We start from the raw sequence: 26,381 nt of genomic DNA, 5'->3' as shown, positions 1-26,381 counted from the left end.
GAAACCATGATTCTTCTTCCAACTGTACAACCATAGAACACAATACGAAAATGATTTCAGCTCTACAGCAAAATTCTTCCTATCCCATATCTAGTGTCATGGTACACTGCTGCAAGTGTCTGAAAAAACAAGTGGAAACCACAATTTTAGATCTGAATACTCACACACAGATATTTAACTTTTTTGTATATCTTGTATTTGCTCACACAGACTTGAAACATAAACCGTCTGTGCTTTAACACGTGAAGGATAATAAAAGGAACTTATTTATTATCTACATTTCACTACTTTAAAGCCAACGTTGTACTTTTCTGGGACCTCACATCTAATATATGAATGCTTAGAGTCAGCTTTCGCTGCGTTATATTCAACAGGCACGAACATATTGCTCTCTTCCATTGGAACCCTGTCAGTTTTATGATTACAAATCCTCCATTCACATGTGTTCTCAAAAGTACTCATGTTTTAATGGGCCTCCATCATACGTGAAGCCTTAATCTAGGAACTGACAAGTTTCAGCCCTGATGTTATATTTCTTACTGAAATAGAGCCTCCAGAGCTCTGATTTAGCACACTCAGCCAGGAGCAGCAGTTGACAGGAACAGATAAACTGTAACACTTGTTACTGTGCGCGCCTCCCAGCCTCATGTCAGGCCAGGCTGACCCAAGAGCTGGGGATGGGGAAAGCATTCTGTTTTTTCAGATTACTGGCCTATTTTGTTTTATTTTTAATTTTTTTTAATTCCTCTTATTACTCCTTTCTTCTGGGACAGGATATTATTTTAACTTGTAAGGCACAGTACCCACAAACAATATTCATGATTTGTAAACCTAGGAAGATAATACAGGTTGCATTTTCAGAAAAACAAAATATTTTTTTTCAGTTGTATACATTTGGGATGCTGCTGTAATGCATTTTAATGGCCTCGAGTTCTAAAATGGAAAGATTTTGTAAACTCGTTTTGGGCATGCAGAATAAATTCTCTATGAAATACACAAGCTTTTGGTGGAATACAAATATCACACATACACAGAGAGACCTATTAAATCATATTCTTGATATTTTTTCTTTACCATATGTACTGCATTATATAAAATAAGGGAAATAAAGAAACTGTGCAGAAATTTTATGGAACCGAAAAAGGAAATGGGCTGCATAGGAGACAAGTTCTCCTTGAAACTAAAGACACAGAAACCCTAGTCAGAAAAAGTGTTTCAGAAAGTGGTGTTCATTTGCCTAACTTATTCTAAAAGTGATCCTAACAGGGCCACAGAAGCAATAGAAAAAAGAGAGAGAAAAACAAACTCTTATGAATTCCAGGAGTTAATAGAGAAAATGTATTATACTGAACCTATATAATAATCTAATGTAGAAAAATGTAGATCTCACTGTGTAACAGTCCTTCAGTGTATTCACAGTGTAGTAGTGGTGGGTGTTGCTCCTCAGAGACCAGTACTGGGACTGGTGGCATTTAAAGTCCCTGTTGGTGACATGGACAGTGGGGTCAGGGCACCCTCAGCAGGCTGGACACTAAGCTGTGTGCTGTAGACACCCTGGAGGGCAGGGATGCCTTCCAGAGGGACCTGGACAAGCTGGAGAGGGGGGCACATGCACCTCCTGAAGTTCAGCATGGTCCTATGTAAGGTTCTGCATGTGGGTCAGGGCAATCCCAAGGACAAGCACTGAGGGATGAATGGCCTGAGAGAAGCCCAGAGGCAAAAGGCTTGGGGGTGTTGTTGGATGAGAAGCTCAACATGACCCAGCAATGTGCACTAGCAAAAACACAGTCCAAAGCAGGATACAGGAATACTAACAGAGAGCTGGGACGCAGCTACGCTGCACTGCCCAATCTGAAAGCTCAGAAACATTTTTCACCCTTCCCAGCTTACATGCAGGGTTCATGAGATTTATTGACAAACTAAAGCTCAGAATACTGAACTGACTTTTAAAGACATCAAATCATCCCTATCCTCAGCTCTTAATGTGATTGTGATCTGAGGTTGTGCATGCCTGGAAAAGGTTAGAATTGTGTTCAATATTGTCAAACCAATGAGCCACAAGTCCAGCACCTACCAGAACCTCTGGATGTCAATTGCAAACATAAATCTCTTGCAGTACAAATGGGATTTCAACTATTAATCCTTGTCCTCAAGAAAAAAAAAAATTATATGCTTGCAGTTCTGTTATGAATTCTAAACTCACCACTGCAGATTATAAACATTTACTCAATACTATAAAATTGTACCATTTATGCAACAGGCTTTTCTGCTCCAATTCCTCTTCTGAGCTGTCTATTTCTCATGCTGCAGTTTAAACATATTTCCTGTTAGCCACAAAATGGGGAAAGAGCAATCATTGTACACAGTTCTTAACAACAGTAATGTGTTTCCATCTCTGAAGAGTGAGAGCCTGCCGAGCCAGCACTATAATGGTCATAAACGGGCTTTTTGAATAAGTTCAATAAATTCAATGCACTCCTTGTTAGAATTATTGCAACAGAGATATTCTTCTAACAGAAGTTAAGGCAGACAACACTTCTGCCTCTTTATGAAAGTATTTGCAGCTTTGATTTGAGAAATGTGACATATTATAGACAAAAGAGGAAAGCAAACATTACTTGGAAAATCTAAGCAAAAAAAAAGTATGAGTGAGGAAAGTTAAAAAAACCAAACACGCCTTTAAAAATATTTGGGGGTTCCCAGAGACACATTTCCTGAGTTCTTTATGACTATCTGAATCTCACAAACAATAAGGATAGGGGCCACGACTCTAAGAGTAAAGTTGTACGGGAAACATGACATCCAAGGACACGTGGCAGGTACAGGCAAAGTGCCAGTGATGGTGGGGAACAGTCACCCAGACAACAGCAGCCTTGTTGAAGAAGCCAGACGACGGAATATCCACTCCCATGAGAGAGTCTGAAACACTAAGGTGTGTTGGAGGTGAGTAAGAGCCAGCTGAGCTCTGCCTCCAGCTCTGCTATCTGAAACTCACACAAGGACAATCTCGACTGTGAACTGCATTAAACTTCCCTTCTTTCCTGTTGTGTACCGTGCAGCTGCTAGGCAATCACCACTGGTCCTTGCTCTTTCATAGAGCCTGAAAGTGAGAACTGAGATAACAACTCGAGTTGAGTGGTTATTTCAAAAGGCAAAAAGCCTATTTAAAGGCTGAAATACGTCTGCTATGTATCCTAAAAAAAATGAATGCATATTTATTTGTTTCAGATATTGCTTAGTGACTAAAGAACTTGTGATGCCATCGGACTACTGGTTTCTATGCTATAGAAACATATTTTGCTCCTAAGAAATGAAACATGTCTTATTAAAAGTGTCCCAGAATAGAGGATTTTCATCATGACACAAGGGTGACACATGCAATCACAAGAGTCCAGAAAGGGTAAATATTTTTCCTGCTCAGGGCTGCAACGTGTGAGATGAGTGGAAAGGACATATCCACATATAGAGCCTAAACCCCTAAAACAGACAACCATCAATAAAATAACACTGAAGAAACAAACAGAAATTAAATTAATGGATATCAGATCTACGAATGATTGTTTTTAATAGCATAGATGTAGTATCTAACATCACTAGTCCAGCAGTTCTGAATGCTATGGGAGTACAAAATAAATGGACTGCAGAAAGCATATAGCCTCACCAACTGTCCCTCTCTAAAAATATTGTTACTGGGTTTTTGTCCTTGATATTTTAAAGGGAGAATGTGAATCTAGCCCTTCTTTAACACAACTTCTGAAGTTGAATTTCTGGAATTTCTGCATAAATTTTGTCATGGTTGAACAGAGAATATGGAAACTGATACACCCCTCACTTGATCCAGTAGGGCTGCCTTCTTTTACTGCTAATAACGAGATTTTCATTCCACTGCCTCTACTACAAGATTTCCCAGTCTAAACAAAATACATAAAACATCCTAGCTTCCAGTCTGAACCTTTGCATAACTACTTTCTATGCAACTCTTCTTTTGGCTGTCATGTTTATTAATGTTCTTCCTCTCTGATATTTCTTCCTCTTCATTCAGAGGACAAAATTTCTCTTTGCCTAAATGAGCATAATTTTGTATTTCTCTCTCTCAAGAAAAGTTCTCTAGGCCACATCACCCTTCTGTGCCGCTTGTTCCTGCAGTGGATTTCCTGTTAGATATGGGGTTCCAGACATGATGCAACTTAGGACTTTGCACATTCATCTAACTCTGGAAATGCCTTTTGCACCCCACGACTTCATTTACCTTCCTGCCACCGGATGAGATTCTTCCTGATGTCATGATCAGGTGATCTCCTGATCAGTGATTAAATGGCTTATTTGTTCTTCTGTCAAGACAATCTGATGATTTCCTACAGTGCAAAATAAATCCTTGGGTTCGGTACATAAGTGCATGACCCGGAATTTAGACTGGTTTTCTCTTTCAGTTGGTATTCCCCCAGTCCTTGAGGCCATTTCTTTTCCTGTGGTGCTGCATACAGTCCGTCTCTGTATTGACAACATCTCCCAGCTTTGTGCCACCAGTATATTTCATCACTACAATCCTACTTCTCGTGCCTGCCAAGATACTGAAGGGAAATATTAATAATAATTCTACATGCAAGATTCGTTCAAATTCTTTCATGAAGTCCAGGAAAATGAGATCTGTCAGAGTTCCCTCGAGAAAAATCTATCGATTTTCTCTTGATAAGAGAAAATCTATTCTTTTATCAGTGAAATGTCTAATTAATGATATATGTTAGCCTAATGAAATCTAAATTAGACAGCAGAGAAGTCTCTTGGGAAGACAGCAGAAGGATCATAATTCTGTATCTTTAATCTGATTGAGGTAATATTAAAACCTGAAAAGAATCCAAATGATCTCCTGTAATATTAAAACCAATATCCAACAGATATATTAAATAAATCCTAAATTTTATTTGTCAGGCTTCTTAAAATTTATGATACTGGTTTAAAATTTCATATTTTCTTATATCACAGGTGTGTCAGTGTCAGGTTTGGGCAGTATTTGACCAGCTGGTTGCCATTTCAGGAATTCCTCAAATGTAAAAAAACAGTTATTTTCTGTTATTTTCATGTTAGAATTTAGATTTTCACCTATTCATTTGTCTCCAGGAAAATGCTTTTAGAATTAAAAATAAAGGTGAGATTTTTCAGCAGTTGTGTGAATCTCAGATGCAGTCAGGCACATGCAGAACTTTTGAGGGGCTTGGGAGAAAGGGAATTTTACAAGTAATCAAGTATACTGAGAGTTGCCATTATATTGAATTTTCAAAGTCGTTTGACAAAGAGTTTGTTGCTCTAGAGGTTTTATATGTCACCTGTACTATTGCAATTGTACAGAAATAAAAGTATATCCACTGAGATTACGATAGATAAAAGAATTACACATATTGTGTATTTATCTATCTCTGTCCTGCTTCAGCCTCCTGGTACGAAAATGAATGTTCCACATGCCATTTCAAGATTGAAGCATAAATGATGGATACACGGATGTGTCTCAAGACTGAAAATAAAAAATAAAGCCGACATGGAAACACTGTCAGAAGGAACAGAACGGATTGGAAAGGACTGTTTTGTGTTACAGTCTGAGATGGGAGGTTTGTGTTTTGAGTCACTGCTGGACCCCGGGATGCACCTTGCAGGTTAAATAATAGTCCTGGCAAAGACCTCTTTCCTTGGCCAAGCACAAGCACTTATTCCAGCTGAGGAGGCTGTGGCAGGTGTCTTGCCCTTTGGCAACGTGCAGATTAAGCTCCTGGTGCTGGGCTCTCTACCTGAAGCTGCCCCAATGGTTATTCAGCTCTAAGAGCTACTGCTAATGCTTCTCTCTGACAAAGCAGCACTGCATGAAACCAGCTGAGTTTAGTGTTTGCAGGAGCTATTTACTCGTGGATGATATTCACAGCACTGTATTCCAATGGCATAGGAAGTAGCTAATAAAAAATCATGTTTACTCTCTGTGTAGAACTATTGTTATAAGTCACAGAAGTGCTCATAGTAGTGCCCTTTTTTAAACACTTTCCATAACATATTTTCAACAAGAAGTATTTCCTGAGACTGTGTTTAGAGTCCACATTCATTAACCTTCCAAGCATGCCAGAAGGCTCATCTTTTCATCCCACAGGGATTTGGTAAGATAGAAAGCCACTGGATTAAAATTTTACTTGAGCAAGCAGTGTTTCTATTTCAGAAAAACCTCCAGGAGACCTTATTTACATTTAATTGTATTTTTTTGAATTTTTGATTTTTGTGTCATTTTAACTTGTGGAGTAGCATCTATAGCATCATCTGATACTTTACAGAAGTGCCAACACACACCATGCTCTGAGTTACAGTTCCTGGAGATAGAGAATTGATGGTATTTTAATTATCTGTACACATGCACCATTGTGTGCTTGTGTCTTTAAACATTCAGATAAGAAGTTTTTACTCGCCTTTGAACAAGGAGAATGCCCAACATTTTTGTGCTTCACTTCCCTCACTGCTCTCCACAACACTCTGACTAGTTACTCTTTTTCCTTCTACAACTTCTCCCCTGTGATCATGTTGAGGCATATCCCCTTTCAAATGATGAGACAACCTCCCTAAAAGAAACATGGCCTTTTCAACAGTTACTGCCCATATCACTAAAAAATAACACTATGAACATCAGCCAAAAGCTAGAGAGCAATTCTGGAGTGCTCTGAGCCCAGCAACAGCACAAAGGAACAAACGATAGAAACCCCCAAAGCTTTAACTTCAGAGGACTTTCCCACCCTGTAACAACCATGAGTCACAGTGAAGCAAAAGCCATCTGTTCATCTGGACACAGATACTGCTTGTCAGTGAGCAGGAAATGTTTCCACTGAGAATCTCAGTGCAGTGTAAATCTCCCTGCGTAGACAAACTTTTGGTGTTTCAGATCTCCTGGTCTGCAAATTGGGAACAGCGCAGCTCCCTTTTACCCTGCTTTGTCTGTTATCTTTTTTTTTTCCAAAATCAGGCTGGTCAGGCAAGAGATTGGCTGTGTGGATGTATTTACAGCTTGGCACCACAGGGCCTCCAAGACAGCTCATGAATCCAGCAGTTCTCATCAAAAGCCAAGCACTCACATGCAGCAACACGGAGCATCACCAACTCAGCCAGCGGCAGGGCCATGACCTCGAGGCTCTTCAGCAGCAGCCCCTTCCCACTCCTCCTTTCCATGCCCACTGCTACATGACTCAGCTCAGCTGGGACCCCTTGGAAGATGGGAAAATGCCATGTTACATCCTGCCCCCTAATGACATCCCTGTCCATCAGCTATTGATGAGACTGCAGTCATAATTAATATGTTGAATGTTGAAATAGTGGCAGAAATACACTCTGTAAAGGGACCAATCAGTCCTAATTAAAATCATGTTTAACTAATCCTTTTGGGATGGGGACTGTCACTTAGTGTTTGTTCTTTCCATATGTAGCCCAATGGCATTCAGCATTGATGATGCATTTAGGTGTTATCACAATACAGGTAATGAAGAATAATAACTACAAAAGTATAAATTTCATGCTTTTTTCCTAGCATGACTGCTTCTGTAGGCATCTTGTATCAATCTGCTTGACTATTGCATAGTTTAGGTTACCACTGCATAAATGTTTAGCAACTCACATGTGCAGGATGGGTGTCTAATAATTTTCATGTGTGTAATGTTTTGATCAAATTATTTCCACATTAATTTTCACGGCTTAGTTTCCAAGTGGACAAGACCCAAAACATCAGAAAAAACTCTTTAAGGTTTTACTCTACTGAAGAAATTCATAATGACTACATTTTTGAAAATAAGAAAGCTCTTCTTATTTCTATTAAAATTAGAACATTTACATTCAAATTTACGATATGTATGCACAATTATGTCAAAGGTAACATCAGCATTCTACAAAACAAAAGTGTGATTGCGTATTAAAGCAGATGATACCAAAAAGATCAACTGGTTAATTTTTTTTCTCCCTCCAGTTAAAACAACAAGACAATGTATTTGCTTTTAATACAACTTTTGATTTCTACCATGTCTCTGAAATTCATGATTTCCAAATGAATGCCAAATGAGATTTTAAAAATCCTGACTCAAATAAATTTCCTAAACTGCAAGAAAATGGAAAAGATCAAGAAAGATAGGTTTTGGCTTCTCTGTATGCTTACTAACTTAATTGTTTGTCCCTAGAAAAAAAACAATTTGCCTTGAGCATTTAAACTCAAAAAATGGCTCATTTAAAGCAAAATATTTTTATTTGACAAAAAACCCAAAAAACTTCCCGGACATCTTCTAAAAGAAAGTTTACATATTTTTGAGGGAGAGTTATTAGATGCAAATAGATAAGGAAGACAGAAAACATCAACATGTAATTAAAAAATAATCATAGATAATTTCTGCACCAGGTGGAGATCACACAGCACACATCACCAAAGAAGACAGGCAAGCTTTGCTGGAGAAGTCTTGAAGGAAGCTGCTTATCTCTTGGGGAAAGGAAAAAACTATTCAGAAGGAAAAGGCTGGTGAAATTGCCAGCAGGATATACAATGACTACCACAGATAAGAACTCCATCAGGTTGCAAATGTATAGGAATAAGGTTAACACTTGGTTGTTATTCAAAAGCAAATGAAAGATGACCTTATGATATCAAGCCTGGATTAGGACTCAGAAGATCTGAGTTAATTTCTTGGCTCTGCCATAATCTCTCTTTGTGATTTTGGGCCAGAGCTTACATTTGGCATAAAGTGAAGGAAGGAAGTAGTATCCTCTCTGTATAATTAGGGAACTGAGACCTAGAGATAATACTAGCCAAGTATTCACAATGCTTTACTGGCATTTACATTTCCAATAAATTTCTGTGCAGAGAAAAATGACTGAGAGCTGAGAGGTATCTTTGTGGCTCTGATTCTCCAGTTACGTGTGTGTTTCTGCTTCCTTGTTATGGAATTCAGATAAAAAATCCTTTCTCCCACACTAAGAACAAAGGGTGGGATTTTTTGTTGGTTGGGGTTTTGTTTGGGTTTTGTTTGGTTGGTTGTTCGCTTGGCTGGTTGGTGTTTTTTGGTTTTTGCTTTTGGGGAAGGGGGGGGGTGGTTTTTTTTTTTTTTTTGTAACCAGGCTGAAATACAAAAACTCGGGAAAAGTACTTTCTACACAGTCATTTTAAATTTTCTTATGATTTCATAGTCTCATAATGAGGACCCAAGAAGCCTCCATGAATGAAAAAGGAACTAGCTATTATGTGTGCTTATATTTTATATATGCCCATTCATCTCAGATACGTACAAAGTAACTACCTTTATTTTTGCTATCATCCTAGTGCACATAACAGTAATGACAACAGCATGAGTGTATCTAGAGGGGCTTACACTGCAAACAGCAATTTCCCTGAATCCCTGCATGCCAGGCTGAGCTCTGGCACTGACTAGGACTAAACCCTAAGCACTTCAGTGGAAACTCAGTTACTTCATCATAGTCACTTGCTTTTCACTTCCTTTTCCCTGTTGATGTCCCCAAGCTACCAGAGTTACTCTGATGTGAATGAGATCTGAATCCTGACCATTGGCAACAGTCAGGGAAAACAGGAAATGGGGTATTTCAAATAACAATAGGTGGGAACACTGAGTAAAGGTTCACTGTGTGGTAACGGTGCTGACTCTTTAATGACTGTGTTTATTTCCTTGTGTCCCAAAGAAGGCCACAGTTCATTTTGCTCTCAAATATGTACATACAGACATGTGCATATCAGACCCTCTATCTAATTTTGCAGTTAATGGAGCAGAGTGGTGAATCTGCACTAACTCCCACTTCTCATAAGGAGCGACACAATGAGATTGCTCTCCTGTGCCGTGAAAAATCAAATTGCCAGGTGCAAAAGATTCATTCCATACCCTGTTAAGAGAAAAGCTCCCTATTGATACAGCAATAGGCATTTTTTCCCCTCCTATTCACCACAGAAAGGAATACTGTGACACAGAGAAACCCTTAAAACCCTTTACAAAACTTACAACCCATACAAAGCACTTCACGTGAAGTCAGAGCACAGACGTTACAAGCTGGAAAAGCTATCCTGGGCCATGCAGTTCATTCCAAGCAAAGGTCTGCCGTTCTTGGCTGAGACTTCCACACAGCTCCTTGTCTAGTCTTGCCATGACTAATTCCCAGAAAAGGCAGTTTCACAACCACCCCGGCCAGCCAGCCCTGTGTCTAATTGGCATCACTGCTTAGAAATACTTCCTTGCATTCTCCTATGAAAGTTTGCAGCTACAATCTAATTCTATGTACTTTTACTAAGCCTTACAAGCAGCTAGTGAGACATCCCAGCTATTTTTAACAATCATTAGTCCTCCGGTCTCTCGCTTCACAAAATGACTGGTTCTTATTGGGTTCCTTTTCTCACAGCTTCCGAAATTGGTCTGAATTAAGTTTTGCAGCTTAATGCTCTGTTAAATAATGCTCACTAATTAGCAGCAGAAAAAACTAAAACCCGGTCATACGAAAATGAAAGAATGCCCAGTGACACAGGTGTTTTATTTTTTTTTTCTTAGCTCAAGCTGGTTTTTTTAATCATTAATCATTGATTAATGATTAAATCATCCTCCACCTGGAGAAGCAGTCAGCAAACTTCCTAAAAGCAGCCAAGGAGCTTAGTAAGACAAGCCCCACTTGTTCCAATTTGTTCCTTATGAGGTTGCTTACCTTCAACCCCATCTTTCGTAAAGATGCTTTGCAAAGAATGTGTGCTTTTCTTTATACAGATTAGTCATATTTACAAAGAAAGGTCTGGAAGGCTACCTCATCCTTTTTTTTTTTTTTTTTTTAAGAATAGAAGATTTTTTACATCATGGAACATTTTGTGCACAGCTAGAAAAGTAGTCATCCTAAAGTTTTGATCTCACAAAAATGAAAACCGTTAACTTTTTATAAGTTCAATTTTTATTTACCCTGTACAGGATGAGTGCTTTTAAATAGTTTAGAAAACCATACATGATATTTTTTATATTAAAAGTCATGAAATTCCCATTCAATTAGGACTTATAACTCCTATTACTAATACTCTTGTGTACTATTAAGCAGACTGTTAAACTGAGCCTCTCGTGGAAATAAGGTCTAATTCTGTCCTAATACAGTGACAGAATAAAGAGGTGAAAAGTGAATATATGTTTTGTTCACAAATACATCCAGCAGCTAAGCATCAGGGAAGAAAAAAAAGACCTATTTAAACATAAAGACAATACGGGTACATGAGAAAACAGGTTTAATAACCTGTTTATAACTAGGCCACTACAGGATTGTCACTCGTAACTACAGCAGCGAGAGACAGAATCACCTTTCCAGTGTCAGTTATGGAAATGGAAAATGTAATTGCATTCAAGGTGAGGGTATGGACACTTAAGGAAGACATTCTTCAATACATCTGCCGGCAAAAGGATCATCTGTGGACTCTTTTTTTTTCTCATGCTGTTTCTGGGTGCTGATGGGAATCACAGAGCAGTTCCCTGAGCACTACCTTCTCACTGACTGTTTAGGCACATCTAGGAAAACCAAAGTGAAAACAGGAGTTTAAAAGCATGAATTACAAGGCTCTGTGGCAGGTAAACTGTAGAAATTAAATAGCTGTGGATTCTGTCTGAAGAGAAAAAAAAACAAAACAAACAACCAAACCAGAATGACAAAAAACATACAACACACCACCTCTGACTCAGCTGGGGGTCATTAATTCATGTTCTGCTCACATTAGCTAATGACAACCACTTTTTCGTCCTCCACTCTGGTAATTTTTAACTAGTATTTGTAGGGAAACATTACCACCTCTCCTGCTTTCTGTGTCTGCTGAACAAGTTCAGGTCACATTTACCTAAATTCTTCCTTACCATATTTTTACCGTTATGTATTTTAAATTCATTTACCTTTTTCTAGTCTTAGCCTAGTTTATGGTCTGAAATGTGTCTAACTCTGCCAGAGTGACAGATCAGGAATCACCTCACTTGCTTGCCTACTCATTACAGATCTATTTATATATCCTCAAAGAGCATTTACTTTATCTGTGGTAGAATCACATTGCACGCTAGTTTTCGATTTAGCAACTTGCCACCTTGGAAGTAGATAGTTTCAAGTAGTGTTCTCTGCTATCTGACAATGCTTTCATGCAATTGACACCCTCTCTCTCTCTTTTTCCCAAATAAAGTCCATTCATCCTAATCAAACCAAAAGCTATTGATTCCTGCCTATTTCATCTAATCTCCCTGCATCTGGCTGTACATGAACCATTTTCAGGAAGTTTTTCTCCTCCTCTTACTCTCAGCAGTGAATACAATGCAGACCAAGTTGATGTGTCCTCTAAAAATGCATGAATATTCTAAGAACAGAACAGGTGCTCCCCCTGCCTCATGTGGAGCTCAGCCCACCTGGAAAACACCGTCTGTCACCTGCTGCTTTGGAGAGCAGATTTTCCAGGAACCGTCTACCATTCCTGACAAAACTGGTTACCACGGAGAAGTGGTGGGGTATGTAATGTGGCAATACAGCTTTTCAGACAGAACCTTACTAAAATTAATGAAGCAAAAGGAAAGGGGAAAAAAGAAAAAGCACATAGGGATTTTTTTTTTCCTGCACGCATTTGTAAATTAGCAGCCTTAATATGGTAAATTGTCTGCTTCTAACTTGTGGACAATCCTACCTAAAAGCCATTGTTAAATTTCATAGGCAAAGCCCTGCCATTTGGAGCAATCCTATATAATTTATACTAATTTTTGCTACTTTTTAAAGTGGTATTGATCATACAGAGTTAAAAACACAGGGAACATTTACAGAATTGGAAGTATGTCTGTGACTACCTCTATGTAATCAAGGGCATCCACCATGAATTAACTGCATGGCAGTGACAAGAAAATCATCCAAGGAGCTTGGTAGCTGTATTCCTTCCTAACTCACTAGCACTGCCCAGTCAGTACACGCACATCACACACATAAATGAAGAGGCCTCTGCTCTAAATCAGGGTCTTTGTCCTTGGTTGGCACATCTAAATAAAGTTGTGTAGTCCCAAGGGACTGACTGATTTTGCTTTGGATTTTTTAAAGTTAGAACAAGTGTTCTTTTAAGGTTTTCAAGGTAAATTCCATTCTGGCTCATGATTGAAAAAATCCCAGTAGTATAAAATGGATATTTGAAACTTAACTGCTTTGTATAGCTTGAAGAAAGTCATTAGGGACTAAATTATATCTTCAAGTATCTTCACTAGCTCATTCTTTAATTTTCTTTCATTTTCTTTCATTTTGGGGCCTATTAAAATTTGTCCTAACGTTTATTATCCTCCACAGACTACAATAAATTCTCTTCATCCCTTCGTTCCACATGGCTGCTATTAGTGCCAGTAGTTTCCCTTCAGCTTGTGTTCCACCGAACAGTCTCCTAAACCACAGCATGTTTTTGACTCACCATTTTATTTTAATTCCTGATTAAATACATACTGGGTAAAAACACTTTGTCTGTTTTCTTCACTCTGTTTTCTTATCCATTCTTTCTTATCTGGGTTTGGCCTTTAGTTCTATTGATGCTTTTTGATACTTGAAATTAAAATTTCTTACTACAGTCCCAATCTAGAACTAATTCATCCAGTGACACATATGTCAATTTTCTTTTGCCCATTGATAATTGTCTAATGAAAGCCAGCATTTAATCGGAATATAACTTAAACAGTTTTTACTGCACAATAGTCACATCTGTACCATAGTTTTCTTTGATGCGATTCATTTTTTCTTGCAGTAGGATTCTTCATCCCACTCAACCAATCACAGACTGACAGCAGTGCAGAAAATTTAACTTATTAAAGAGGCATTTCATTTAAGGACCTTTGCATCCATCAATTTACATCTGCTATTTCCAGTTGTCCTTCACTGGGAAATACAAAAGAAGATCCTTATGACTCAAACTCCTCGTGGGCAGAGTCAACCTCATCCAGCTTCTGACAAGCCCAGATTTCTCTGACATGACACACACCTAAAAAGGGGGCAAGTGTGAAATAGAAAGAGTGGATAGTTGCATTTACTGTCACTATGTTTGAAAATAAAATCTTGTCTAAACAGGGAGCTGGTCAGGTAAAAAAAACACTAATGATTCCCAGAGTTATGTTACCAGGTTATATTTGACTGGAGCCCACACCGCATATTTTACTCCACAGAACTAAAAGTAGGCTCAAATAAGGTGTATAATTCATCTACTTAAGAGCGCCCTTCATTTTTTTCCTTCTGCAGTTTTCTTCAGAAAAAGGATCTAGTTTTGGCCACAAGCAGACACAAAACTACCTGCACTATCTGTTGCCTGCAAGGTAATTTTGGATATATATTTATGTGTTTGGCCATGTGAAACCAAGTAAAGAATTACTGATTCAACCAAGTGTGCATAATTATCTGGATTTAGATACTCTGTGTTTTCAGCATTGCCTTGTTTTTCTAAACATAAAATAATGCTCTGATTGACCTTATACTTTTTTTTTTTTTTCATAGATACAGGAAAACCAACCATGAACATCAATTGTTTGAGGAATAAGCATATTAATAGTTTATGGGGGGCCCAGGCATGGAAAGTTAGACTGACATTGTCACACTTGCAATCACCAGCTCACAGAAGACAGTAGGCAGAAGAAATACACATTAAACACTTCAATTACTATTTGTAGGCAACCAGCAACAGATACAGAGAAAAGTGGAGAAATGGAAAGAATAAAACTGAGATTACGATGGAAACATCAGCAGAAAATTAGAAGTCCTTTAATAAAAAAACCTCCCACATTAGGACAGTTTGTTCCATGTACTGGACACTCCTTTTGAAAGCTAATGACCACAGTTTCTTAAATTATATTCAGACATTCATATCATTGACAAGTCTAGTCTTAAAAAAGCTGACGCTCCATCAACACAAATAACTATCTACGTTTAGGTGGAACTGGGAGAAGCAGCGTCAGATGGTGCTGGCCCGGAGCACCCGCTGCGGTGTTCTTCCATGCAAAGATCCAGGACCGTCCTACAGGTCCGCTTTGGGCCCCAGCTCCCGCTCCGAGGTGTCACTGAGGGGCATGAATAAAGGACAGAAACATCAAACCCTTCCGCTCACGGGAAAGCGCAACCCAGGGGACCCGCAGAGCCTGTGGGTGCTGCTTGGCAGCCTCACGGGGAAGGGGCTGTGGGGGGGTCCCGGTTACCCCGGCCAGACGGGACACCCCTGCTCAGGCCCGGGGGGTCACGGTTACCCCGGCCAGACGGGACACCACGGGACACCCCTGCTCAGGCCCGGGGGGGGTCCCGGTCACCCCGGCCAGCCGGGACACCCCTGCTCAGGCCCGGGGGGTCCCGGTTACCCGGCCAGCCGGGACACCACGGGACACCCGTGGTCAGGCCCAGGGGGTCCCGGTCACCCCGGCCAGCCGGGACACCCGTGCTCAGGCCCAGGGGGTCCCGGTCACCCCGGCCAGCGGGGACACCACGGGACACCCGTGCTCAGGCCCGGCGCGGCCCCGGCCCGGCTCCGCAGCGCCCCCCGCGGCCGCCGCCAGCAGCGCCGCGCGCTCGCCGCTCCCCTCCCCCGCGCGGCCGCCCCGCGCGCGCACACCGCCCCTTCGGAAAAAAGCAGCCGCTGCTTCCCCGCTTTATATACCCTGCTAAAATAGCCTGCCGCCGAGCCGGCCAATCAGGAGGGGGCGAATTTCGAATCGGGCCAATGGCGGGAGCCGTCACGGCCGGGCTCGGTCACGCCAGGAGGAGCCGCGATGTCTGCCGCGCGGCGATTGGGCGGCTCTGACGTCATCGGCACGCGGGTCGCGGGGCGCGCGGCGGGGATTGGGCGGCGGCGGCGGGCGGCGCGCCGGGATCACGCGGGGCGGGGGCGGGCGCGGGGGCGGGGCGGCGGCGCGGCCGGGCAGAGCTTTGAATAGGGAAGTTTTGCGGGGGGCTCCGCTCGCAGAGTCCGCGCCGTGTTTGCAAATATTGGGGCCGCTCCTGCGCCAGGTCCGCCGGCCGCGGGAGGGGGGACAGCCGCGCGCCCGCCCCGGGAGACGTCCTGCCCTGCTGTGCGATTAAACTTTGCATGAAACTTTGGGTCTTTTTTCCTCCCCGAGCTCCTCAAGGAATTAATATATATCTCTATATATACAAATTTTTTTTATTCTTTTTTTTTTCATCTCTGGAGGAAAGGGGGGGGGGGACTTGGAAACTGAGAGCAGAGGTTAACACCCCCCCGCACACACCCCGCAACCCCTGCACATAAAGGAGGCATCTGTATTTTTGGTAACCAGCACTGACTTTGTTGTTGCAACTTGAGACATGGATGTTCTCCCAATGTGCAGCATCTTCCAGGAACTCCAGATTGTGCACGACACGGGTTACTTCTCAGCCTTGCCGTCCCTGGAGGAATATTGGCAACAGGTAAACGAGGATGTCGATGTTGTTGTTGTTGTCGGGGATTTTTTTTTTTAAAGCCGTATTAAAGGATGAGCGGATTTAAGAAAGAAAAAGAAAAAAAAAAAAAGGCAAAAAAAAAAAATCAAGCCCAAGTGTCAGCGAGGAGTTTGGGGAGAATTCAGCACAAATGTGTAGCGATGTTTTGAAGCAGGTGTTTCGGCTTTGAGCAGACGGCTGTCTGGGGGGAACAGTCCCGAGGCGGATGGAAGGAGCTGCGCATCCCCGTCTCTCCTTGTTTACCGCGGGCGCTGCCGGGGGCTGTCAGCGCCCGCTCCGCTCCGCAGCCGCGCAGAGCCGCCGCTCGCTCCACACCGAGTCCTGGCAAAAGTTTTGCGCTTGTACCAGGTCCAGACTCCACAGCTGGGTCTTGTCATCCGAGCTCTCTGCCTTGGCCAAGGGCTGCTTTGCGCCCTGTGCTGTGGGTTTATGATTTTTTTTTTTTCTGGTGTGTTTTTGTTTTGTTTTATTTATTTTTTTCTGCAAATGTATATTATTACTGTTTTTGTTCCTGGCGAAGACGGGGAAAAAGCCCTCCAGGAGTGTCGGTACACACGTCTGTGTGTGTGCATGTGTATGTACATGTACAGAGCGTGGCTGTTCCCAGCGCAGGGAGCTTTGTCGAGCCCGTGAGTTGTCAGTCATATGACAGCGATCCCCTTGTGCTAATTGCCGTGGCCGGGAAGGGAGAAGAACGGAGCTTTCTTCCCTTTAATGGACATCTTTTTTTGGCCATTTTTCCCCCCGTTTCTCTCCTCGCCGGGATCGGAGCAGCGGGATGGCAGGGTCTGACAGCCCCGCGGGGCTCGCTGCCCGGCGGGCGCTGCTCAGCCCGGTCACCGGATCAGCTACCTGCTGGCTTTGCAGAAGGACGAGGGAGCCTTTCCCAGAAGGTTGAAATGCAAAGTGTTACAACCTTCACAAGCCTGCTAATTGTATGCAATGACAATTTTTTTTTTTTTTTTTTTTTTTCCCCGCTCCCTCCCCCCCGTTCCCCTTTCAGAGCGGCAGCTCCATAGTACGTGATTGAAATGGAGCTAAGTAGTTTCCTTCAGGCATTCGGGCTCTTGGCGAAGCGCCAGCCCTCGTTCCCAGTAGCCTTCAGAGGCATTTAAACTCGCAGAGCTTCACTCTGCTCCCCATTACTAATCTACCTAATGAGGAATTTAAATTAGCCGGGAATATGAAAGTTTAACAAGATCTTAATAAATGCTTTTTTTGCTTGTTTTCACGGAAAATCAAAGCACTATTGTGCTGTCCCTGTAGAAACCCTTTTTGTTTTTTAACAGCATTGCAACCCAGTTCCCTAATTATAGGCAAATACATAAATACCGTGTGCAACAGTGGGTTTGGTTTGGGGCTTGTTTGTGGTTCTGATTTTTCTGTCCGATTTTGCCTACACTCCGAGCCTGACCGGAGCATGTGACCCAGTTTACTGGAGCAGTGCTGGGGGAGAAAGGAGGCTGCTCCCATGGCGGCTCTGCTCGTGGGCAGATGGAAAGGGGCTGTGAGGGGAATGTGTGGCATTTGGGACCGGGTTTTGCTATACCGGCCTCGGAAAAGATGATCTTGCTAAAATAAGTAGTGTTTGGTTTGGAAACTTGGTGTGTCCGTTTTCTGTGTAAAGCTTCCATATGGATCATTTCCTATAGTGGAAAGAATAATCCCGAAACATCAGCTTGTTGCCATAACAGTTCACATTCTTTTTTTTTATTATTTTTTTTCCCTTTTTTTTTTTTTTTTTTTTTCCCTATTCTCTGAAAAATGGCTAGAAAGTCAGCAGGGGTGAAATGAAATTGAAACCCACAGTTTCACCCCATTTAGGGTGGTTTTGTTTTTTGTTTTGTTTTCTTTCATGGAGTCGAGGGGAATGTGGTTTGAGGGAAGTTGTCCATGTACTGTTACATGTACATTTACAGAGTACTTTCTTGGCAGATGGTCATGGTTTTAAAAGGAAGTCTCCTTTGGCATTGCGTGAAAGAAAGAAAGAGATGACTCATACAGTTGCACTCTTGGCCAGTAGATAAAGTTCTTGTTCATTGTGGGACTCCCAGCAGGACCTCAGAGTAATTTCCCATCTTGCATCCTATAGAACAGGACATTTCTATTCTGGAACTTTTCCTCCCGTTTCCTCTGTTGTTGAAGTTCTCCATGTTCCCCTGAACACGCATGGGAGCAGTTTTGAGTTCTGTGGTGTGCATGCCAGTGTGCTTGGAAATGACATTCTTTGAAAGTCGAGTGTGCTGTGTTCTCATGCACAGGAAATGGGAGGATGTCTGCTGCTCCATTGATGTCCCCAGAAGACAGGCCGGCAGCTCTGCAGCCATGCTGAAATGTGGCTTTGTTTTCTGACACAGGGTTTGGGTTTTGACTGGGTGTCAGAGTGCATTGTGTTCAGTTGGGTCTTTTCAGCCTCGTGTTCGTGTGAGAAAGATACAAAACAACTTGAAATTAGACGAGGTGCAAGAGTGAAGTGTAGTTTTATCTTGTGGTTCTTTATGGTCTTTTTCAACACCAGCCTGCTGAAAACACAGATTTTATGATGAGAGTGATGATAATTTAACTGAGTCATTAGAATGCTATTTTGGATACCAAAGCTGACTTGCACCTTCAGCTGTGTGTTTGAACTCCTGCCCAGGTCTCAAAAACTGATTTCTTTTCATCGTAACAGTCACCTAGTTACGGCTTGAGGAGCCTTTAATTTGTTTTGAACCTAGAAACCTCAAATCGAATGTGCTACATTCCTGCATGCTTTTTGAAGTGTAAAATAATTTGGTTTATTTTTAAGCAGGCCTGTAACTTTTCTCGTTTTTTCTTCCTTCTCTTTCACCTAGACATGTTTGGAGCTGGAACGATATCTTCAGAGTGAACCCTGTTATGTTTCTGCATCTGAAATCAAATTTGATAGCCAAGAGGATCTCTGGACCAAAATTATTCTGGCACGTGAGAAAAAAGAGGAATCTGAACTGAAGAACACATGTGTCCCAAAAGAGGACAATCTTGCTAGTCAGAACTTAGAGACCAACAGTTTGAATTCTGACGTGAGCAGCGAATCTTCAGACAGCTCTGAGGAGCTCTCGCCCACAACAAAGTTTACCTCTGACCCTATAAGTGATGTTTTAGCCAGTTCAGGGAACTTGAGTTCATCTGTCACTTCCACTCCCCCTTCGTCTCCTGAGCTGAGCAAGGAGCCTTCTTCCCAGATATGGAATTGTACGCCGGGTGAGTTGCATTCACCAGGGAAAATCCGTACCGGTACCACTGGAAAGACTGCAGAAAAAGGTACACCCTCCAACGGTGACACCTCCCCAGATGGCAGAAGGCGCGTTCACAGGTGTCATTTTAACGGTTGCAGGAAAGTTTACACCAAAAGTTCACATCTGAAAGCACATCAGCGCACTCATACAGGTTAGTAACCCTATGCTTATTAAGAGCTGGCAGCTACTGTAGGGAATACCCCTTGGTGGTGGTGTCACAGGTTACTCAATCACTGGGTAGTAGCCCAGGTTTGGAGGGATGATGTAATAGCAGCAGAGGCTTACCAGCAGGGACAGCATCACTTCCTCATTGTCTTCGTGAGCCAGGGCACTTGCTGGAGGATTAGGCTGCTGTCATGGCAAATAGGAGCCACTCGTCTAAGCAGGCAGTGGTTGGGAAGCTGCAGCAGCGCACGGTGCTCATGAGAAAAGGTCTAGCCAAAATAGGTGCCAGGCCTTTCTTGGCAATCATTTTAAAAAGAAAAGTGAGCTATGACTTTTTTGCTGAAAAAAAGGAATGTATATCCAAAAAACAGTCAGATTACTAAGTACTGTAAGAGCTTGTTTTTATGCTTCAGTCCACATTGGGTCTGTTTTATCAGTCATACCAAGGCCTTGATTATAGTAAGTATAGCTAAATTTGTAATTCATTTAACACTTATGCGTGCCATTGTTATCAGCAAAAAATCTTGGAAAGCCACAGTGTATTGTTCTCCTTCTGACACATCTGCCCAATTGGACCTAAAAATGTATGATCTACTGTATAATTTGATCCCAAATTACTGAGCAACAGCATTTATTGTTATGAAACCTGAATAAAAAAATGAAAATAACAATCCTGTGTGTTATTAGGAAAGAAAGTGAGGAAGATAGACTCTTCAGGGCTTTTATAAATATTTTATGGTTGAAGTAGCCTGCTGATGTGCTTGTTTGAGCATTATTATTTGACATCTCTTTATGACAGCAGTTAGATGTGTAGAGCTGTGCCTTGGCTCAGTAGTCATGGCTTAATGCGAGGAACTGGCGTGGTGTTCTTGGTGTACCAATCCAAACACCTATATGGATGGTTGGCTTTTTTTTTTTTTTTTTTTTTTCCCCAAGATGTGGGAAAGAGAATTCAAGGAAAAAATTCTATTTTGACTCATGAGCTCAGCATTTTGTGGCTTTTGTGGGAAGTCTGAGCAAGCTCGGATGCTCCCATTGTCGTGCAGAAGTTAGATAAAACAGGATTATTTCAAGAGAAAAAAAACCACAATTTTCCCTGAAACCGTGGTTGTTGAGCAGACATAAATAGCTGTCAGGCTCAGAAGTATTGCAGAAATGGTGTTCTGGTGCTGTCTGGTTGAGAACGTTCCTGTGAATGGAAGTGGTATTTCTTGAATGCTGAAATAGCAGTGTTCAAAGTGGTATGCTGGCTTTTCCAAGAATAAGTAGCTCAGCAGAAAAGAGGTTGCATGTTATGCAGATGAGTGAGTGACAGAGGACTTTGATGCAATACAGTAGCCTAATTGCATTTTGGAGCCTAGCTGTGCTGTCTTTAATCACCTTTATGAGGTGAATGGTACCTGTTTGGGAGTAAGCCTGCCATTACAGAGGAACAGGAATGGTAGAGGGCTGGATTCCTTTGTTTCCTGGGAGCCTGTTTAATCACTCTTTTTTTATTATTATTATTTTTTGTAAGAATGAGATTATTTGATGTGCTGTTGCAGCAAGATAAGTAGGAATCATGTGGATGAATTTTGTGAGCCTTCTTTGCTTGCATGTTCTAAAGCATTCAGATAGGTTAAATAAAATTGTCTGTCTTTGGAGAAGTGAGGGAGGTTTACATAGAAAATGATAGCTCCTGTCTTTGAATGAAGTCATGACTAACATGTAATCTGCTTTCTTTGTAGGGGAAAAGCCTTACAGATGTTCATGGGAAGGGTGTGAGTGGCGTTTTGCAAGAAGTGATGAATTAACCAGACACTTCAGAAAGCACACTGGTGCCAAGCCTTTTAAATGTAGTCACTGTGACAGGTATGTGATTGAAATGCACCCTTTTAAATAGTTATTTTTCATGCTTGTTGGAAAGCCAGTCTGGGCTGCTTTTCACTTGTGTAGGAATTATTTGGGAACACAACCGTGTCTGGTAGTTTTAAGGAACTATTGCATATTCAGGCTAGAGAAACCCTTCCATTTTACCAGTCACTGGGAAGTGGCTTGTAGCCTGATCTTGCAGACGAATATTGAGAAGTCTGCAGTGTTACACCCATCTGCAGAGCTCCTGGGGGCCCACAGACACCTTGAGTCCTCCCATGCATCCCGGGCATGCCAGCCCCCTCCTCCCCAGCGGTGTTTGGAGCAGCAGAGCGAGGGGAGGTGCCTGAGCCCCGCGTGTCCCCTGGGCTAACGCACGGCCTCGCTCTTGCCTTGCAGGTGTTTTTCCAGGTCTGACCACCTGGCCCTTCACATGAAGAGACACCTCTGAATGGGTCAAGAGGTGAATCCTGCGGGCTAAGAGGCGTCAAGGTTTGAAGAGCCTTGAGCGGAGGGATGCGTGTTCCAGCCAAAGCATGCCATTTTGCACCCTACCCAGTTGCCTCCAGGACCTCACTTCCTTGAAGGTCTTTTGAGGGCTAATAAGTCATGTAAGAACGGCATAGCAACCACGGTGCGTGATGTTTGGGGTTTCCTGGACTCATACACTGGTATCTAACCTTCTGAGTGGCTCCTAAGCCTTTGCCGTGAGCATGTGCACTGAGAATGTTAATGATTGGGCGACTGTATGCGATGAGGATCTCTTGATGACTGTATGCTGAGGCACATTTTTTTTCTTGTGGTTGTTTTATAACTGTAAGAGAAAAAAAATAGTCTGAATGTCTTGTATGTGAGGAATATCTCATGAGATGGGACGACCACCAATCATTTCCAAGGGGTGGGGGGAGGGTGTCTGCACCTTTTTAGAGGGAAAACCTGAGAGGGGGAAAGGGGGGAATAAAAAGAGTCAGGATGCCAGAATGGAAATGGGGAACCTCCCTGTTCCTGTGTGAGAGGAGCTTTAGGTGTCTGGTGCAGCTATTAAACGTGCAATGTGTCAAGTAGCTTGTTTTACTTGCTACAGAGCTCATTTGTAATCCATTGTATAAGCTGTGTATTTACAAATGTAACACAACTATAACTTTTCATTATAATACAAAGGTTATTGCATGGTTCTGGGGAACTATATGCTTTTCCATTCTTTAATCAGGACTGCAGTTTTGATTCCAGTTAAGAGCAGCTAAAATACAATTGGTCTAATGTTACATAATGTATGGAACATGAATAATTTTTTTGTTGGGTGGATAAAACCACTATTGGTTAGAAACTGATTTTTCTCATGCAGCTAATTTTTCTCTTATTTATGCCTTGAGGACTAACTTCTGGTTTTCTAGCTGTTAATGCACTGTTGACCTTAATAATGGTGCCTTATGCAAGTGACCTTCTCTTGCAGGGGGTCTTATACAGGGGTATGGGTGATGCATGCTTTATTAAGGCTCTCTTTTCACCTGGCATTGTACTGTATCAAATGTATAATATGAGGGGAAAAAAAGGTTACTTCCAGGGTCCTCCTTCACAAAGACAAATATAGAGAAAAGTCATTCATGTCAGTACAGTATTTGTTTAACTTAGACAATTTGACTGTGTTACAGTATAATGCATATGCCAATTGAATACCTGACCAGTTCTGCCACCTTGAGACTTTTTTTATATTGACCTTGCACAACAACTGTGTATATACACACCCCAACTGTACTTAATATGTCAAGTTTTCATACATATTAAAGATACAGAAGTATTAAAAGATGTATTTGCTTAAAAGGCACAAGTTTCACATCTATATATCTAGCTATCTGTTGGTCATACAGAAAGAAACTATATTACTTTTTTTTTAAAAGTGGGCAGAAAAATAATTGTGTATGTATATTTGTGTGTACAGTCTGTGTATGTGTGTATATATATAGATAATATATAAATATTTTTTTTAAAAGGAAAAGAATTAGAACACATAGCTAGAAAATGCCACAGCCCATCAAAGTATTTCCTCTTCCCCCTTACCCCCCGCAATACGGTCATTAAGGAGATAAAGAAATGAAAGATACAGTTAATTAAAATCTAGCATTTTTAGAGGCTTTACCTTTAGCTTAATGGTATGCTAAAGGCTTTGTTGGCATTCAGTCCTTCTCAGACTGCTGACTGTGTTTTGTAGTTATTAGGTTGTCTGGAATAGCGTATCTGTGGCCATTTAAGAATGATATGAACCGAATATTGGCATGCTAAAAGAATATTAGCTGTGTGCAGAAGTGCACTCGGGTTTTGGCCTTCCAGCTTACTGGAGGACCTGTGAGTGAGCTAGTCGTTGTGGTGGTTGAGCTCTAATTTTACATAGTTCAGCTAAAAAAAAAAGACTGTTTTTTCCTAGAGTAGGAATAGTCTGTCCAAAACCAGTTTTGTTTTGTTTTTTTTTTTTTAAACCAGCTCACTACAGTCGATGCAATGAAACATGTGACCTGTTTCTTTTACTGTTAATTATCAGTCTTGCTTACTCTGCTAATATTTTGGTATATCTTCCTGGAAATGTATGTAGATAAGTGGTTTAAAAAAAGTATATGCAAGTGATCTGGTTCTATGGAACACAAAGGCTTAAATCATTCTCATTTCATTTTTGGTTTAAATTGCCTGAAAATGCACTTTTTTTTTCTTCCCCCAAACAGACAAAATTTTCCAGAAAATGGATTTCTATTTACAATTGGGTTTTGTTGTACTTTTAACTCCTTGTTTGCATTGTCCTTGGCTTAGCCGTAATTCTTATAAACAAGAAATTAAAAACAAAAATAAACAAACAAAAAAAAGCAAAAACAAACAAACCAACCCCAAACAAAAAATACTTGCACTGGCTTGTCTCAATTGTGAAATACCATCAGACTTGTGTGGATGGGGTGGGGCTGTGTGCCATATGTCAAATGCCTGTAATTTTCTTAATAAGCAAGTACATTTTGTTCAGGTGATAACTGAGCCTCAATCAAGCTGAAAAATAAAAAAAATAAAACATTTTTGCTTGAAATTTAAGAAGAAAAAGTTTCTATTAGTGAAATTTCTTTTTTTGTTTTTGAAGCACCCTGTTATCTAAAGAATCTCTTTGTAAGATTTTTGTAAAAATTTTGTTTTACAAGATTTTATTTGAAATTGTTTTTTGCAAGATTGTTATATTTCTGTATGAATGTATTTTTTATTGGAATAACATAAAAAGAAATTCTTATCAGCATCACGTGTCTGTTTCCATCTTTCTTCTCTCTTAAGTCTCCTACACACCAAACAATGTCAAGTACTTTGTTGCTGCTTTGTCTTGAGTCACACCTGGTCACGGGTGCAAACACCTTTGGGTCAGGTCACGTTGTGGAAGACAAGCCCTGTTGGGAAAATAATCTTGGCAGTAGAAACTAGAAGTTCTTCCATCTTTGAAAAGCTGCTCTTGACTCATCGTTTGCCTCAGCGGAATAAATAGTTAATGTGATTGTTGCTGCAAGACTGCACCTTCATTTCAGATTGTTTGTTCTGGAGAGGTGAATGCGCATGGGATGAGTTTGGCGTGTGGGAAAGGAGGTTCAGTGGGCATTCAAAGGGAAGGACAAAGCCAGAAAGGTGTTGGCTGGGCTGCAGGCAGGCACCTGTCCTTGGCATCGACTGCAGAGCACGGATCTTGGAGCTGCCTCTCCATGGGGAAGCAAGCCCAAAACCTCCAGGTGCAGCTGTGGGAAGGAGAGCTTGGAAGGGACTGCAGGAGATCTGCCTGCTGCAGACACACACCTGAGGCTGCTCTAGGGCTGACCTGACCCACATGCTGGTGGTGACCTTCAGCCTGTGGAACACAAGCCTCTCTGAACCACATTCTTTCTGAGCAATGGCTCTTCAAAGCACGCTTGGCATGCACCTGTCTCGAGACCCACGCAGAACTTGTTTGATGTTGCCTTGTGGCTCCTGCTTCACTCATGCTGGTGTTAAAAGTCCCTCAAGCATCGCGTGAAAACACTGGTGAAATGACAAAGTTGTATGCCAAGAAACTTTCACATGTCTTTGAACACGTGAATTCAGTTCATACTAACATATCATGGACTTAGATGATTCAGAAATGGTCTAAAACGATGCAGAAGAACTGAAACAATAAAGATTGAGGCATAAGAAATGTGGAAAAGGGCCACCTTCCCCAGTTAGCCCTGCAGTGGGCTAGTAAATAGACATAATGGCTGCACTGGGCATGGCAGAAATGACAATTTAGGCAAATTCACGATCTGCCATGGGAGAGTTACATTAAATTTTACCACGAGTGTGTCTCATGCAATGGAACACAGATGTCTTCTGGGAAACTTAGTTTCAATGGAAATAGAAAAGGCTACTGAGGTTTAGGATTGAGATATTTTGCCTCCTCGCGTAGAAAAGGAAATATTTTTAAATAGCTGAGCTTGACCTTGGAGATTCTCCACCCAAAATGTTCAGTGGGTGTGTAATATAGAACAAGGATTGGCAATTTTTTTCCTGTTTATTTGGTGTGTGTCATCTTGGCTTGTGTCATACTCTAGCTTTCAAAACAAGAAAAAGCCTGAAAACTGCTTTGTTAAGGATGTTATTGAGATCCTGCCTTTTATTTTTTTTTTAATTCTC

The 26,381-nt window shown here is 41.4% G+C and overlaps 1 protein-coding gene and 1 long non-coding RNA gene across 3 annotated transcripts in view; both read left to right on the top strand.

Moving 5' to 3' along the window:
• Nucleotides 1–26,381, top strand: part of LOC136363336 (uncharacterized) — a 303,243-nt gene that overhangs the window by 81,965 nt on the left and 194,897 nt on the right. The gene's annotated exons all lie outside the window — the stretch shown is intronic.
• Nucleotides 15,912–24,987, top strand: KLF6 (KLF transcription factor 6). Of its 2 annotated transcripts, none has more exons than XM_066314848.1 (4): nt 15,912–16,416; nt 19,284–19,671; nt 21,599–21,722; nt 22,122–24,987. In XM_066314848.1, the coding sequence occupies exons 1-4, from the start codon at nt 16,315–16,317 to the stop codon at nt 22,171–22,173; spliced, it is 666 nt and encodes a 221-aa protein (XP_066170945.1). In that variant the 5' UTR covers nt 15,912–16,314; the 3' UTR covers nt 22,174–24,987. The 2 variants fall into 2 exon arrangements, with proteins under 2 accessions (XP_066170945.1, XP_066170935.1); XM_066314838.1 differs by having other exon boundaries at nt 19,284–19,857.

This window comes from Sylvia atricapilla, chromosome 1, assembly GCF_009819655.1.
Source record: "Sylvia atricapilla isolate bSylAtr1 chromosome 1, bSylAtr1.pri, whole genome shotgun sequence".
NCBI classification, from domain to species: domain Eukaryota; kingdom Metazoa; phylum Chordata; class Aves; order Passeriformes; family Sylviidae; genus Sylvia; species Sylvia atricapilla.
The sequence above is the reverse complement of the archived record's forward strand: the minus strand, read 5'-3'. Positions and strand labels throughout refer to the sequence as shown.

What these genes read in the sequence shown, in the direction of transcription:
- KLF6 (XM_066314838.1), top strand. Translation starts at nt 16,315, where the DNA reads ATGGATGTTCTCCCAATGTGCAGCATCTTCCAGGAACTCCAGATTGTG. An exon ending in ACATCAGCGCACTCATACAG is followed by an intron (nt 19,858 to 21,598) that starts GTTAGTAACCCT and finishes CTTTCTTTGTAG; the next exon opens with GGGAAAAGCCTTACAGATGT. An exon ending in AAATGTAGTCACTGTGACAG is followed by an intron (nt 21,723 to 22,121) that starts GTATGTGATTGA and finishes CTTGCCTTGCAG; the next exon opens with GTGTTTTTCCAGGTCTGACC.